Genomic DNA, 18,220 nt, shown 5'->3' on the forward strand with positions numbered 1-18,220 from the left:
AGGGAAATAATGTAAGAAGTGAAAAACATTTAGAGAGTTACATTATGTGGTCATCAAAGTATTTAAATTAAGAGTAACAGCAAGATTTGCTGCAGGGATTGACAAGGATGGATCTTCATCATCTGGTTGGTTATGTTATATAATCAGATATCATTAATTGTGGGGATGGGGCAAGGATGGGAAATGGTCTCATTATGGCCCTTGTTCATTTTCTATACGCTCATAAAAATTAGATAATGATATTCTCTTCATTTTTTTGTCATCCCGGAATTCTATGACAATATCTCTTGAAGTATAATTTTTGTGTACGTGTGGACAATCAAGTCAGCTTCAACAAATATTCATGTTATCTATTATAACCAAGAAGTAAAACTATAGTTTAAGAAAAATTATCTGCCATTATATTGTGACTTGACAACTTATCCACTATTAGATAAAAACAACTTAAATTAGTTCTGGCAGATTTGGGACTTGGCGGTTCAGAATAGAATAGCAAATGTAAAAGCATGAAAATAGCATTACTATTATGTTTTAAGAGGATAATACACCTTTAAAGGGTGCCCGTGATTACTTTGCATACTGTAAACAACCGCTGCCAATCAATGCAGAAAGTGGCATGCTGCAGTAAATGTAATAAGGCAAATTTCATTCAGCCAACCTAGTGCTCCCACCACGTCACTCACTATTTCTTCACAGGAGCGGTCGGGCTGGGTGTCATCTTCACTATCCATAACCAGTTCCAAATTGCAAAAGCATGTGATAACACAGAGAAGGCAGGGCATTTACGGAAGTCCTCTGAAATCTGTGCAGTCACACTCTAAAATCAGAATCAGCCCTGAACAAGAAGGTCATTTCATGACCCTGTGCCACAGCAAAGAAGAGGGACAGTCAGTGTCCTCAGAACCCAGTCAACCCGGCCTTTAATTCCCAATCACTCCACTTCGCCACAGAATACACAGGCCAACTGTGGTCCTGTGGAATGAAGAAACGGAAATCTTCCCTATGATCTGAATGAATATTCAGGGATTTCACTAAACAGCATTTAATGGCACTCTACTCTTGGAGTTTTTAAATAGCTGAATATTCAGATATGCACATGTCTTCTATTTTCCTTTATTCAAGGGTCCTCAATTCCTCGTCTCCTTGAATTCTTTAACGTATTTTTAAACAATTATACTTGAAGTGATATTTTATAAAATTGGATGCTAAACTTGGAGCTAATAATTATTTTAGTTGCTTTTTGATGGTAATTTAATAAGCACTTCATTCTTTAATCTTCTCACTCAAGTACTTATTTTTTAAAAAATAGATTAGATTTTTTAGATCAGTGTTCACAGCGTAACTGAGAGGAAGATAGTACATAACTCCCATACTGACTCTGCCCTCTACACGCAACCCCTCCCATCAACATCCTCTACCAGAGTGGTCCATTTGTTACAGTCAATGAACCCACATTGACACGTCACTATCATTCAGAGTCCACAGTTTACATTTGGGTTCTCTCTTGGTGTGGTACATTCCATGGGTTTGGACACATGCATAATCTACCATCACAAAAAGTAGTTTCGATGTCCTAAAATCCTATGTTCTACCTCTCAGTTACTTATTTTAAAATTGTATCTGTCTCGGGGCCAGCGGGTGACATGGTGGTTGAAGGTGCTAGATTCCCACATGGCTGACCATGGTTTGTGTCCCAGACCTGGCAGCTTGCTCTCTCTCTCTCTCTCTGTCTCTCTCATTCTGTCTCTCTCTGGTCAAATTAAAATGAATGAATGAATAAATAAATAAAGTTTAAAAAAATTTTAAATGTATCTGTCACTTAGTTTATAATCTGGGAGTTCAATTTCTTAGTCTATCTCAGGTGAACTTTTTAAATAGAGATTGGCTGGTTGGACTTAGAAATGCCTTGACATGCCTTGACATGTTTTGCTTTGCGTAGACCTTACTTCTCATCACCCTGCGAAAAGCCAGCGTGCCACTACTCTACTACAAGTGACTTTACTTCAATGTCATTCAGAGCCACGTGAACACAGGCTGCTAAATCCTGAACACATCGGCCTTTCCCCTGCAAAAGTCCTCATAATCCAATTCTAAACACCAAATTGGGACCATGAGTAAAGGGCTGTGACACATGAGCGTGTGATTTTTGCCCCCTCAAGAAAGACAAAGTAAATTCACTTGCAATTTTCTTTCTTCTAGAGGAGTTTCTAGGATTCGACACAACATTAAATTTTTGGCCTGTCTCTTTAATTTGAGAAATTGTAAAAACGACGACAGATGGCACACAGAATTGACTTATGTCCTCTATTCTTTACTGAAGAAGGGAGTGCATAGAAACTTTGATAAAGGCAGAAGCTACAGTATGCAGGTCGCTATTAAAATTATCTAGTGGCTCTTTGGCCCGCTAGCACCAGAATGTTCAGGCTTTCTTTTTTAGACATTCTTTAAAACCAACCAGCACTGTTGCAGGTTGCCACTGGTGATCACAGCTCAGTTCAGAGCCCTCACGTCCCAATAAGGACATGATGGATATGCCATTAGCTCTGAACCTCAGCAACCTCTGAAATTACCAGTCTTTCCACCCCAGTCTCCCACCACTCCACCACCCCTCAAAATCATTATGAAATAGGAAGAACGCTCAGGCTTACAGTTAATTGGAAACATTGCAAGAGAAGAGGAATGCTTAGGACAGCATGTCCACAGGAAAATAAATCACCCAGCATTGTTATTTAATGCATTGTGACATCATTTCCTGAAATTAAACAGAGATGACACCAATTCAGACGGTCTCCAGTATAAGGTTCCATTCAAATAATTCACAGATGTTTTCTCCTGGCGAGCAGAAAAACAACGCAGAGGCTAAGACTAGGGGCGGCCTCCCCAGGCTGCCTGTTTGTGGGAGCTCTGGCTGCTGGTGTTTTTCAGCTGTGTGCTCTGCATATGCATTCCCATAGAAGTCTCTCTCAGCCCATGAGGCCCACTCGTATTCAGTGCACATCTGCATCTCTGAATAGGAGAACGGCCATCTCTTACCGTGTAAGGCCAACATTTCATATTTGGTATTAATTTGGCCCATAGCTATTAGTATTAAGTAGACCAATCTCAGACTCACGAAGGCACTAATTTCCAAGTAGGAATAAATAATGTCTATGAAATACTGATTTGATTAACCATTCAAAGTCCTTAAAAAGATGTCTAATGGTAGAAATTATCACTGTGTCTCCTTGGATACACTTGTGGAAACAGACAAGTAGAGAAATCGGGGTGGAGATGAACAAAGTGGGCAGCACGCTCTCTCTAACCCTGGGTGACTTGGCGAGACACTGGAAGCCTCTCAAGCAGCAGGAAACCCAAGCACACAACCAAAAGACAAGGCACTTGACAAACGTGCGGTGCATTTCAGTTCATAAACTGACTCCATCATTTGAGTCACACAGCAACCCAACCAGCTAAGTAGGGCAGGTATTTACTAGCTTCATTTTGAAGCTAAGAAATAGGTTAAGAGAGGTTGAATAACTTATAACTTGGGGCCAGCAAGTGGTGTGGTGGTTAAGGCACTAAACTCCCTCCACATGGTCAACCAAGGTTCAAGTCCCAGACCCAGGGACTTGCTTTCTCACTTTCTCTCTCTCTCTCTTTCTCTCTCTCAGGTCTAATAAAATAATAATAATAAAAATTTTAAAATTCTTTTTTAAAAGAATCTTTTTTTCTTTATTTCTTTAAATTTGACCAGAGAGGAACAGAGTGAGAGTGAGAATGAGAGAGAGAAAAAAAGTTAGAAAGCAGACCACCAGGTCTGAGACTCAAACCACAGTCAGCCATGTGGGAATCCAGTGCTCTTAACCACCACACCACCTGCTGGCCCCGAATTTTAAAAAGTCTTAGAAAAAACATTTTAAAGTAACTTAAAACTTACCCAAGATTACATGCTTAAACCCATCTTCTAACTTCCCATTTGATGACCCCTGTTTTAAAAAACCATACTATGCTGTCTTACAGAGAGCCTAGACCTCAACACTTCAAGGAAGCAAGCAACTCTAGATTCTGTTCACATACTAGAACATATATGGTGAATGGAAGCATTGTCAGGGCCAGAAGGTGGTGTAGCGGTTAAGGCACTGGACTTCCATGTGGTCAACTGCATTTTGAGTCCTGAACCAGGAGCTTGAAACTCAAGACAGGCGCATGTGTGAGAGTGCCCATGGAGAAGGGATTATGGTGTGGCCATCCCATCTGGGGTAGGGTGATTTCTTGCTTTCTGTCTCTCTGGCAAACCCACGTGCTCTATAGCAAAAAAATCTCTCACACACACACACAAAAAAAGACAGAAAAAGAAAAAGAGGAAGCACTGTCTACTAAAAGTAGGTCCAGCTGAGGCATCCGGAACGATTTCACACGTGTTTCTTCTCTGCTTCCCACCCCACATAGAAGGCTGGCCAGGATGCTCTGGCTTTTAGTTGCTATCAGGACTCTCCCATGTTACCACTTAACCTCAGTGGGCAGCCACTGAATGTTCATTATGGTATTTAGAAGCAGAATTCAGACCACATTCTCTCCTACTGAAGAGTACTTAGGCCTTATCTGGCAAAATTTGTCTACTCATCTCACACAGTCCCAGAAAAGGATGCAGTAACACAGTGACCTAGGTCTATGGGTCAAAGTGTCTTGCCCACCAAAAAATTAGATTAAAATAGGAATTATAGTTAGTTTATATGACACAGCTATATATTAATACTTATTAAGAGCCAGGCATAGAGCTGAGAGCTTTACATTACTTCATTTAATCCCTGTCAAAACCGTACAAGGTGGGTCTGGAAGTATCCCCATTTTATAGATATGATCCATGATGTGCAGAAAGGGTAACAGTTTAAGATTAAAAAAAAAAAAATCAACTGTGGTGCAGACTCCAGGCCCTGTGCTCTTATTCTCACCACATACTGACTCATTTAAGAAAAGAAGCCATCTGGATCTGCATGAGATGAAGAGAACTAGTTAAAAGGCAAAAGAGTCCAATTCTCTGTCTCTTTCTTCTTCCCTCTTTCTCTCTTGAGGAGTGTGTGTGTGTGTGTGTGTATACAAACATACATTACAATGACTAATTTTAGAGGACTTGAATTTGAAAGTCTAAGTTCACTGTCATATGGTCTTGATGAACTCACCGTAAAAGATCTCTAATGTAATGTGACACTGTATTTACTCATAACATGGGTGCCCTGTCTGTATAGGGTGAAAAACAGGCAGGCATCACTTAATGACAGGAATAAGTTCTGAGAAATGCATCATTAGGTGAATTCATCATTGTGCAAACATTAGAACATTAGAGTATACCTTCACAAATGTAGATGGTACAGTCTAGTACGTACCTAGGCTATGTGGTTTACACACCTAGGCTATGTGGTTTACACACCTAGGCTATGTGGTTTACACACCTAGGCTATGTGGTTTACACACCTAGGCTATGTGGTTTAGCCTAACATTCTTTTTATGGGACCACCATTGACCAGAATGTCATCATGCAACAGAGGACTGAACTTTAAAACATATTGTTGTTACCAAACCCACAGCTTTACAAAAACCCTATAAAACACATTCTACTATGAAAGGAGTGAAATGGGTAAACATCTGAGGGACAGGCTTGTTCCCTCTCCCCTACTCCAGACAAGGAGAAGGGACAAAACATTATGCCATGAACAAAAGGTAGAATTTTAAGAACGTAGAATTTCAAGGAGGTTGTACAATATTATATCACTTTTTAAAAATTCCTTCTGCTTCTATTCACATGTCTTTGAAAGAAGTCCCACATCTCCTGAGTGTGAGCTTTACCCCTCTGTTTTCAACTAAGAAGACCTTTAGTCAGAAACTGGTATGAGCAAGTGGGGTCTTTGTGTGTGAGCACTTCCTGTTTTTATTCCGTGATCAAACATATTCTTTGCAGCACAACTAGGGGAGCTCTTGAAGGTGGCAAGTGGAGGTGCCTAAGAACCTAATTGAGACCACTAAGGGCTCCTTGGCGTGGAGGAGCTTTTCATGGTTATGAATAAACTGTCAGCTTGGGTATTATTTCTTGCTGTTTCTTTCTTTATCATTGAAGTAAAATAAAAACAGTTGTAATAGCAGGTTTACTTTTGTGATCATAATCTCCATGTGTTAGTGAAAGGAATATACTTCGCTAGGATTTCTCTAAGGTTTGGGGGTTTTGTTTGTTTTGTTTTGTTTATTTATTTATTTATTTTTGCTGCGGGGTCCTTTCCCTCAAAGCATGGCATTTACAGGTTATTTATTCTTCAAACTTCATTATGTTTCTTAGCCCAAGAAGCCAAGCAGAGTATCTACTGATGGAAGAAGGTTATCATATAACAATGTTGTCACCAGTTCAATTTCTGAAACATACATAAACTTATTTCCTTAAAATTATTGTGAGCTTTGTAAAGTTTTTTTTTAAAAAAACGATACTTCGGAAATACACACACTAGAAAGTAATTATTTAGCCTCACACTAAGCAAATTCAAAGTGCTTAACTCTGAATATGGAAATTTGTTACTTTATCAAACAGCTTCATTTTTTAAAATGACACTAGGATTTAGTTAAAATATTTTCCTCCATGTAGTCAGTCAATCAGCTGCAAGTGTGTTACCTCTCCCCTTAAAGTTGGTGGTGCACAGGAATTTGAGAGATTGCTTTAACTGTTACAGTTGTAGTAGAAATTGTTCTTCTAAGAAAACTGAAGGTGAATGATTTTTGTCATATTGAGACTAAGACTTAACAATTGCTACAGTTGGCCTTTGTTAAGGTGTTTTTTTTTTCCCCTCTAGGCCTTTTGAGGTATTCAGAATAGGTGACAATAGCTTGCAGTTGAGAACATATGTAGAGAGACCCCTGTGGCTTATTGGAAAAAGTTGCTCCATGCTGGTTGGGTGTTTGGAAAAAAAAAATACAACCAGAGTTCTTTTATGTTGTGCTAGTTAATGAATGCATGAATGTCAAAATGGGCCAATGGCCTATTCAGGGGGCAAAGCCTTAGCAGCCCCCTTCTTTAAGAACACATCCTGAGATGCAAAATACATTTGCTTAACAAATTAAAATAATGAGATAATTCAATTAGCTTCTTTTTTAAAAAAGAAAGAAAAAAGGGTACATCGAGGATTATTGTAATACAAGAACAGGTCATACTGCACAAAAGGGAACAAACCAGTTTGAAATAATGTTAAAGAGAGTAATAATGGAAGAATGTACATTGAATCATGCACTTGTAAAGAAATTTACATGAAATAATAATTTAGACTACATCTATTTTCAGTGAGCTAAAGCCAACATTTCACTTTGAAAGTTGAAATTAATTAAATGACAGAAAAATATACTGGGGCATCTCTATTTCCAAGGACTTCCTCATGCCTGTTAGTGCATGTAAGAAAAGAAGTCTAAATTAACATGTCGCTAGTTAGGGGTCTCTATTCTTGGTTTCTGAGCTGAGAATTACAGCCGAGTAAATCTTTCAGCTCATTAAAGATTGGAAAGTAAAAGTTTTACAGGACTATCCTCATCAAAGTTACTGAACCTCTTCTCTGCAGTGGGGGTGAAATGCAGGGGAAGAGGGGGAACATTTTCAAAGAGAAAGCAAGGAGAATTTCCTTAAGATAATGGGAGGTACAGAAAAAGCAGGGAGGGGGCACAAAGAGAAAGATGGGAGACAAAGCCAGTGGAGAAAGCACTGAAAGAGGCATGTGCTGAGAAGGTCATGGGAGGAGAAAAATAAAGCAGTTGGTGAAAGGGAAGAAGAAAGGCAAGGACAGGAAAGGATGACCACGAGGCTGGTCCAGAGCGCTGCTCCGACTACATGTTTCTGAGCAGAACCAAGACACAGGACAACAGGGAACGCATCCTACCATGTACACTTCTCATTTGAAAAATCAGGAAAAGGAAGGTTCAGAGAACTTAACAGATTTAACTGAGTTTTAGCCAGGACAGAGAAAAACAACTTGAAATGCAAGCTTCCCAACTCCCTTCAGTCAGACTGAGTCCTCTCTCCCAATCCCAAGGAGAGGCATTCCTTAAATGTTAGTAGGACAGAGAATTCTGCAAGAGCCTTATGCACACTTAAATAGGTGCACATTTGGGGTACAGAAAAGCTCTCCAGTTGGTCTGAAACACAGGCGAGCCATAAAAGTGCCCAGAAGCCACAATGGCCACCCACAATTTCAGCCTGTGGCCAACGTGCACTATGGCATTGTCCTGAGGGGGAGGTGGCAGCATCGACAGGACAAGGTATGAGGTTCAGCACAGGCTCCTGACACCAGCACGTGAGATTCATCTCACAGAATACAGGAGTAAAGTCTCCCGTATCTGGAAGGACTGGGGGAGTAGGAAGCTTTAAAAGCAAGTAAAGAGGAGCTGGCAGGTGGCATGGTGGTTGGGGTGCTGGACTCCCACATAACTGACTGCGGTTCAAGTCCCAGACCTGGCAGCTTGCTTTCTTACTTTCTCTCTCCCTCTCTCTGTCTCTTTCTGGTCAAATTACATAATCATAATAACAAATGAAATTACGTAAATAACTTTTTTTAGAAAAAAAGGCTAGTAAAGGAGACAGCATTTGATATCTCCCCCTTTGGTTTTGAGCATATTGATGCCAAAGGCTGTGAGATTTCTATCCAACTGTTAAGAGTGATAATGATTTTAGCAAAGTCATCATAACGTGGTGGAAAAGCACAAAGCTAGTGACTAAGCAGCTGGCGTCCTGGTCGCAGGTTGACCTGGAGCCGGTCGGTCTCAGTTTCCTCATTTGTAAATACAGCAGCCAGATTCTCCAAGGTTCTGCTGTTCTGTGACATTGGCTTTGCAAATGGAGAAGCTGAAAACACAAGTAGGTGTCTGCTCGAAAGCAACTGTTGAAGTCTATTTTTGAGCAAGAAAGGCCAAGCATGGAGGAAGTTGGCGGGAGACACCAAACAGGTGAGCTGGTCGGAGGAAAGCAGCCTGTGACGAGTGACGGAGCCCTCCGGCCTTCCCTCATTGCTACTCTAACCAAACCAACCTTCGGTTAAAAATGAGAAAGCCCTCCCCTCACACTCACTCGACTTCCAAATTAAAAACATTTTACAGGTTAGTAAATCTCCAGCTGAGGTGATGTAGCAAAGAACAGCTGTGAAGTAATTTTGATAATGATGAGAATAATAACCACATGGCAAGGTTCAGGGCTTTGCTGTTGCAGCTTCAGTGCTCCTGAATAGATAAAAGTGATTAAATACTCCTGATTATCCCTGACCAATATGTAATGGATTTACAGCCCTTTCAATTAGTCAGTATTTGCTTAGGACTCATTATTTTGTCTTTGGTTAAGTAATCAGCCCAGAGACCGCATGTTCTGTCTAATTCCTCTGAGCCGAGTCAGTGCAGGCCCTGACCTTTGAAATGGCCATAGCTGGGAGGCAAGAACAACCACTACCAGGGCAGCCTCGCTGGTTCTCACAGCTAATCCTGACACCACAGGCCAGATCAATACACCTTAGTTTGCTACTAATGTCCTTACATCAAAATGGCCGATTTAGGAATTTGAATCTCTCTCTTTTCCCTCCCCACCACCGCTCCACCCCTTGCCCTTTGTAGCTCTGCGAGAAAAGCAGATCAGCAGCCACCACCATAAATAAAAGTGGAACCTCGTCCTGGACCCATGACACTGTAACTAATGTCATTCAGCATGGCGACACACAAGTTGGATAATCAAAGAAGACCTTCAGCTTCCTATGTGCTCCTCTATCTTTAAGCCTTCGCCTACACAGAATGGCCTGAAAACAATATTATAGCAAGAAACAGCCTCTGAAATTTTTACCGTTTTCCCAGAATTTTCAGATGAATGGTGAAATAAAAGTGTGCCTACTTCCTCTGTACAAATACCTTGTAATTTTTATGTCACCTGTTTCTTAGAGTCAACAGCACATACCGACACACAAAAACAATTACAAACAAGGGGATAAAGAAAAATGGTTACTTTAAAAATGTTGCACATAGTTAATCCTTTCCCAGAAGTGAACAGGGTTAGCTTTTAAGATAATCGACTGGAACAGCTAAAGTAGAATCTTCAATCTCTATTTTCCAAACAAAGGTCTTCTAGCACCTCTAACCTTTCTGCATTTGTCATATAAACACATGATATGTTTGCAAACCGTTTCAGTAACGGAAGTTGCACCTGACACTGTGAGCTGGGACATGCATGTGGCAAGGCACTTTTTTCACTTCCTAGAGATGGCTTTCATTAACAATGTAATCAGCAATGTTTACGGATTCAGAGCCCCTTACAGTCATGTCCCATGGTTGCAATTACATTCTCCGAAGTTGGTCTTGAACCTTTCAGCATAAATAACAAATGGACTTCTATCTGTTTAGGATTATAGGCCATGTTGAATAAGGTCCATTCCTGGTCTCATAAGACAAAAACCTGCCACTTTCAAGAGGGTGCTCTTCGGATGGTAATAGTTGGTAAAATGTTAACTTCATAACTGTCATCAGAATTCAAGAAAGGAAAAAATAGACACCTTATTATGATTTTTTTAAAATCGGTATGAATCTACATAGTGTGCTAGGAGAACTCAGCAAAACAACCGAAACTTTCATTTCTTTTTCATCTTGACTTACTGTGAGATGCTGGAAGAGCCACGCTCTCATAATATTTGTTGCTACTTTGGGGAAAATGCCTCTTTTCTTCTGGCGTTTTTTGTCCTTGTCCGGATCATCATCATCACCTGTACCAGGTGACGCTACACTGTTGTCTAAACCATCCCCTGGTAGAAAGAAATGAAAAGACATTAGAGAAAACACAGTAAGGATGCCAACAAGGACGCGCGGCTAATGATGAGCTCAGCTAAGCTTGTTGAAAGACATCCATTACACGGGTATATTCTCTTTCATTAAAGTATAATTGGAGACACAAATATGTAAAAGACAAAATTAAACCAGGCCTCTTCAAATGTTAATTTTGTGTGTCTCACACTCGCCCATATCATTAATTCAATTATAATTGTGTGCTTGACACAGTGCAGTAGCTCTTTGTCAATTATGGAATCCAATGTGGGAAAACGCCATCAGAAAACCCATTCGGTGGAAATGCATCCCCATGCCCATAGTGAACACATACTGTAGGGTAATCAAGTTAAATGTTCTGTAGTCTATATATTCTAGGCTGCCTGCATAGGTGACAGTAACTGTGTCACTGTTCATTGCACATAACGCACTGCCTGCTCAGCCCCTCCTAGAACTGTCACCTCCTGAGCACACACATTCACACACACCTCGTATGACCCTCCACGCGGCATTTGCATGACATGAAAACTTTTAACTCTCTGCACCACTGATCATTATCATGAAAAAAAAAATGATGCACATCAAGGTAGGGTGCTCACTTAATCAGAAGTTTCTATCAACATCTTTCTCTTCTGTGCTTTTCTCTGGCATTAATTGTGCATTAGCAAAAATCATTTACTTTTAACAGTCATAGTTATTTTTTCTTGCCCTCCGGCAAAAATGCCTTGAAAGCCTGCCTGGAGGGCATCTAAATTATGTATCTGAAAAACTCTTCTGGCAAGGCATTGCAGGACCCCTACTTTCTTAAAATTCATACGAGCACGTCTTCCTGTTTTTGGGAAGGCATCAATCAAGAGCAGCAATATATGCCATATCCCTACATTAATATTTGAACTAATAACTTTAAAAAAAGGAAAGAAACAAGATCCGACTTGTGGCATAATCAAATGCAAAATAAATGAAGAATACGGGGACAGCACTGGGGCTTTATAGATGGCTGTGTTTTCCTTGCACATCATTAGCCTGGAGCCACACGAAAGAGGAAAACAGAGAAGTGGAGAGTTTATGCTCCCTGCTGGTGTTTAAGAAGCCGGGGTCCTGGAAGGACATCTGGGAATTGCGCTGAGATGGGGGTTTTTGTAATTTAAGAATAGACATTCATTAGCAGTAAATGCCATAAATCCCATGCTAAGTAAAAACCTTGTCCAAGAAAGCCTAAAACAATAAACTCTGTGCTCAATGTAGCCTGAGCTGGATGCTCCGTGGCTTCCTGAGGAATGCTATAGATCCAGCAGCTCGTTCCCAGACCGGCCCCCTCCCCTCGCTTGTGCTCACTCAGACACCCTGCCCACTGGGCCACTTGCCTTCTTGCTTCTAGGTCTGCTCTGGCTTCTCTGTACCTGTTCTTTTGCTTGCTTGCCGAAAAAAACCCTCAACCTTCTTTGACCAGAGAAGCAGAAAAGCCACAGCAAAGAGCTGGCAGATTAATTTTATTGACATTTCCATTTTCGCTGCAATGTGATACCCTCCATCACATGGAAGAGATGACCCTCACTATTTACAGACTGACAGGCCACTTCATTACAACCACCCTGCCCCAAGGCAAAGCAGCTCCCTTCCATCTGCCCAAACACTAGAGCATGACCCCGAAGTTGCTGTTCTCTTTTTCTTTGCCTTCTGTTATGATAAGAAAAAAAAAAGTAATAAAAAAAAAAAAAAAAGACCCCAAATAGTCAAAGAACGAATCGGCGTATCAGGAAACAAAAGGCATTTGACTTTTTGCATCCCGGGTATAGGCAGTCTAGTCTTCATCTGCCTACCCACCCTGCACACCCATGTACACCAGGGGGTCGCCTGCCCAAGGAGACACACGTGTTCACACACACACATGCACACACACACAAGCACACCCAAGCTCGCACAGGGACACGCGCACATGCTTTCCACCATGCCAAGGAACTGCTGCAAGGCAAATTCTCACCCACACTAATGGCTTCTGACTGCTCCTTGGCAACCCTAGCATTTTAACCTGGGTGGATGTGCTCTCCAAAATACAGACACTGGCGGGATCGCATCAGCTGTTCATGTGACACAGATGGAGAGTGGCTATTAGGAGCCAGGCAGTAGGCCTTGGGGATCTGAGGTGCTGTTCTGTAGCCCGAGGCAATTTTGAAAAGCAGTACCCGGAGAAGAGGAAAAAAAAAAAAAAACCCACACAGCAAGTGCAAGTTTGAAGTCAGTCAGTCTGTCCGTCTGCCTGCCACGGATAAAGATATCTTTGTCTCCTAGCATAAAACCCATGTGGGCTATCTGAATGTACATCTCAGATAATGTATGTATGGAATGACTCTCCCTTCAATGTCTTCCAAATATAAAAACACACTCTGTAAACAATGCCTGTGTGTATATATTTCTTCCTAAGCACATATGGTTTCTGTGTATATGTTTGAGCTGAAATTGTCAGGATTTTGTTAAAACTCATCTAGCTTTTTTGATAGATGTTTGAATGTACTTATTTTAAAAGGTTAATGGCTTAATTGAAGGAAGTTCAACAGAAAAAGGCATTTGCCTTTTTAACCCAATCAGTGACCTTAAAAATGAGAGACAGTGTTTCCATAGTGCATTTTCTCTTGCTTAAAAGCAAAGAGGGCTGGTAATGCCTTCAAACTATATGATTCACTCAATTTAGCTCAAGAAAAAATGTAGCTCGGTTGAGCATCCTTTGATGACTGCCTTGAACTGGACAAGACAGGAGTATTACATGAATTTTAATCTAAAGTAGCCCATTTTATATAAATGTTGTGAAATATTTGGATTTAGATCCAGCATAACAATTATAAACAAAAAATCTGCCTGGTTTTTATATTCAGAACTAGATGCTAGACACCAGATTTTAAAGTTAATATTGGTGTTTATAACTCTGTAGAAAGAGGAAAATTTTTTCCTTTCTCAAACACAACAATAAGTACCACTGTTTTTTCCTCCAATGGTCTATGCACCAACTCTAGCGCGGAGAGTTAACCACACGAGTGATGATTTATTTGAAAGATCACTGTGCTATCTGCCACCTAAAGTGAAATGTTGAAGATGATGCTGGAGTTTGTAAATCTTTTTTATTTTGAATTCTTTATTTTACTATATTAGTATTATTATTATTTGCTATTGAGCATGTGTGTTTACTGGAGACAGACTGAGACAGAGAAAAAAAAAGAGAGGGAAAATGAGAAAGCAAGTTGCCAGGTTTGGGACTAGAACTGTCACTGGCCACGTGGGAGTCCAGATGTCTTAACCACCACGCCACCTACTGGCCCCAAATTCATAACTCTTAAGGTGGATAATGTTCTTTGTTTTAAGGCTGTGCATCTGTATGTAAGGCAGTTGGCAATCCTCGGCATATTTGCCCAATGAGTTTATGCACTGAAAAATGTGCACACAGCAACACAAATGCACAAGCTGAAGGAGTTGTAGGGCATAATAATCTACCTCTCAGCAGCTCAAGTTAGCATTCAAAACTGTGGAAACTTTGAGTGCCAGAACCATTTCTTTTCCTTTTTTTTTTTTTTTTAATTTAACTACTCATTTGCTTATTTATTTAATTTTAGAGACAGGGTCTGCTGTGTTGCCTGGGCTCAAACTGGTGACCTTCCTTGTCTCAGCCTCCTGAATACCTAGGAGAACAGGGATATGCCACCATACTCAGTCTTGTTTCTTGTTCATCTTTACATCCTGTAATCATACTTCTATGTCTGACCCATAGCAGATGCCCAGTGATTGTCTGTTGGGGACTGAATGACTAAATTTATCAATGAGTTTGTTCAAGAGTCCTCCCCTCTTTTTGACAATCCCAACACTGGGGAAACTACACTCATTATAGGACCTAAAGGATGGGGGGGGGGTGTCTATTCCTCTGGAGCAGCTGGGTAGGTTGCCTGTGACACTCAGTCTCTTAAAAGCATGCCAAGAATGGCGCTCATTTGGAGAGATCAGTGTCAATAAGGGCCTTTCTGCACAGATGAATCACAAGCCATCCAAACAGCATTGCCACCTCTGATGATGAAAGGTTGCATGAGGAAGTACTGGATGGCCAAGCTGTGCTAGCATGAGTGGGTAGGGTGCCACCGCGCAAGGTAGAGCCACAGGGGAGACCCAGGTTCAGTTCCCAGACTGACATAAGTAGGCCAGGTGTCGGAACACAGCTAACTGGGAGACCGAAGAGGGAGGATCACGACTTGGCAAGACTGTTGGAAATAACCATCTCTGTCTCTCTCTTGTCAATAAAATAAATAAATACTAAGATTTGGGCAAAAATACTCAAAATAGGTATACATTAGTAGAACATTTTGTGGGTGACCATGGAAAGATATACTGAAGGCCTGTGGCCAGATAAATTTGAAGTCAATTAAATGATCAGGGGAATTTTTTTTTTTTTTGCTAGAAGGCACAAGCACGTGTCAGAGAAAGAGACAGAGAGAGAAAGAGATGAGAGGGAGTGAGAATATCCCCCAGCAGAATATCCATGCGGCAATCCCTTCTCCTCCATTCTCCTCTTGGGCTTGGGATTTGGGGGAAACATACACACACACACACGCACACACACACACACACACACACACACACACTTTGTGTGTCTTTCAAGCTGGCAAGTCCTGAATTCAAACCACATAGTTGGCCATCTGGGATCCAGTCAGCTTAACCACCACACCACCAGGTGGTCCCTACCACTCTATCGGAAGGCTCGATCAGGGGAGATTCTTAAAAACACAAGAACCCAGGCTTCACCCCAGACATAATGATTCAAAATAGTCTATGGGCAGGGATCAAGAATGTGTGTGTGTGTGTGTGTGTGTGTTGTCAGAGGACACACAAGCTGGCCAGAGGACAGAGAGACAGAGAGAGGAAGAAAACAAAATCCCCACTCCCAATGAAGGAAGGTCAGGACACAATCTGTTTTTTTTTGTTTGTTTGTTTGTTTCCATTTTTCCATGCTCTTGAGATTTGGAGTACACACACATGTGCTCAATTCATTTTTCAAGCTACTGGGGCCAGGATTTGAACCATGGTTGACCATGTGGGATCCAGCTCCCTTAACCACTAAGGTATGGAGCCAGCCTGTATTATTATTATTTTTTTTAATTTATTTTGCTTTTTTAAGTTTTGCTATTGGGTAAGTGTGCTCACCAGAGAGACAGAGAGAAAGAGAAAGTGAGAAATCACCCACCCTAGGGAGAATGGCTATACGGTAATCCTCTCTCCTCTAGTCTCCTAGGGATTTGAGGCACACTCAAGCTATTAGATCTAGGCTTTGAACCACAGAGTCAGCCATTTAGGATCCAACACCTTAACATCTGTGCCACCTGCTGGCCTTGGAATTTATATTTTTAACACATTTTTTCCATTTTGCTTTTGCAATCAGCCTAGCACTGTTTGTTTCTTTAACTTGCTTTAGGAAGCCACAGAACTAGGGGATCTAACTTGAAGGGTCTAACACAGCCTCAGGAGCAAGTTGGTAAAAGGCACAGTGTTCTCCACCACATGCACTGACCTCTAAAATGTAACCTCATCCTAATCTCCCAGTAGTAGGGTGTCTGCTCTCAAAATGAAGACCAGCAGTATTAGTCCTAGCTGAGTAATGACGAGAGATATAAATTCTCGGGCCCACCCACACGTACCAAATCTGAAATTCTGGGGGTGGAGCCCAGCCATCTGGGTGTCAATAGGCCGTCCAGGTGATTCTGATGCCCACTCCAGTTTGAGAACCACTGCCGTAAAGCACAGAGAACATCTCCTTAGTCTCTATCCCTTCTTGTTGTCTGAAGACTTGGTTCTAAATCTCTGGGCCCACTTTCTGTTTTAAAACTCTGAAATATTTTTGAGAGCTTCTCTAGCTAGATTCACACCATGTTCTCAAGGAAGTCCCACGTACTTTCCACAGCTGAGCAGACTATGCTCGGAGCAAGGCAGCGTGCAGGTAGGCAGCTGTACCCCTCCCTGCTCTGTCCCCCCACCCCCAAGTTAAAAGAGCAACACTGAGAGAGAACCTATTTACAGGAAGCTAAATTCTGGGGATATCGTGGGCACCAGGTATAGTCAAAATTCATGCACATATCTGCGTATCCAGTGAATCAAGGAAGGACATGGGGCACTACGAGAGGATTCTCTGACTGTGCTAAAACAGAAATTCTCATCCACAAAATTCATGGTCATAAAAACTACCCAGGCAAAAGGATACCACTTCCTTTTATTGGCATATTGTCTCATTCCATTTAGCCAAAAATCTGTCTACATTTTAGATATCAATTGCATGGTTTGGAGTAAAGGAATAAAAAAATAATAATAATAAAATAAAAATCCCCACGATGATGGGGGACCAGACAGTGGTGCAACAGTGTCACACGGCACATGGGAAGGTTGCTAGTTTGTGTTTGAGACCTCCATGAATATGCTGGACACATGTGTCCCATGACCTGGGGCTGGATGAAGCTAGGGGTGTATCACAGGATCAAGACCCTGTTGGGCATGCTATCTCTGTCTTTCTCTCACTATCTCTCTCACTTATGAAATAAAACTTAAAAACAAAAAAAATAGTACAGATATGCTATGATGTGTCTGATATCAAAGACATGGCCTGGTCCTCGTCCCAGAAACACTATACGATGACCAAGAAGACCCTAGTCCATTTTCTTTTACCTACCCCATCTCTCTAAAAACTAGACATTCATCAGTGAGGAAACTGAGCCAGGAGGCTCTGTTCTTGCTCAAGACTCCATAACTAATGTGGTCAAGGACAAACTAGAGCCCAGCCATGGCAACTTCAGCCCAGTGTTAATATCACCAGTCCTCTCACATGGACATGTAAATGATCTTTTACTGGGCCAGCCAGGTGGAATGGTGGTGACGGTGGCTGGATCCCACATGGCTGACCGTGCAGTTCAAGTCCTGGAGCCAGTGGCTTGAAAAACACACTGGGTACATGTGTGTACATGCCTAAAACTTCAAGAGGAGACTGGATTACAACACAGTCCTCCCCCTTGGGGGTGTTTTCTCATTTTCCCTGTCTCTCTCTTTCTCTCTGGCAAACACACATACCCTATGTGTACAAACTTTAAAAAACAAAACAAAACTTTTACTTTTAAAGCATTACCTTGTCTGAACCCTGTTGTCTATGACAAACCCAAACAAGCTTGCTTCTATAGTAAAAGGACTAACTACAGAGAAGCGATTGGTTCTTGGGCCCAGTGGCTGGGACTGAGTTAGAATTGGTTCAGGTTGATCTCAAATAGAAATGTGCAGACTTTCTCCCCCAAACCAGCCAGTGCCTACACGAGCTTCAGATATATGCAATACAGCAAGAGTCTCTGAGATTGAGATTCAGGACTTTTATCTTTTTTTTTTTTTTTTGAGAGGTTTTTGCTATAGGGTGTGTGTGCTA

General features: G+C 41.4%; 1 protein-coding gene across 9 annotated transcripts in view; it reads right to left on the reverse strand.

Moving 5' to 3' along the window:
* Positions 1 to 18,220, reverse strand: part of MEIS2 (Meis homeobox 2) — a 261,354-nt gene that overhangs the window by 177,191 nt on the left and 65,943 nt on the right. For all 9 annotated transcript variants that reach the window (XM_006141705.3, XM_006141703.3, XM_027765607.1 and 6 more), the window contains one exon: positions 10,627 to 10,772. In XM_006141705.3, coding sequence (XP_006141767.1) covers positions 10,627 to 10,772 — 146 coding nt within the window. The remainder of the gene's footprint in view (positions 1 to 10,626; positions 10,773 to 18,220) is intronic.

Source organism: Tupaia chinensis, unplaced genomic scaffold (genome assembly GCF_000334495.1).
Source record: "Tupaia chinensis unplaced genomic scaffold, TupChi_1.0 Scaffold000062_1, whole genome shotgun sequence".
Classification (NCBI taxonomy): Eukaryota; Metazoa; Chordata; class Mammalia; order Scandentia; family Tupaiidae; genus Tupaia; species Tupaia belangeri.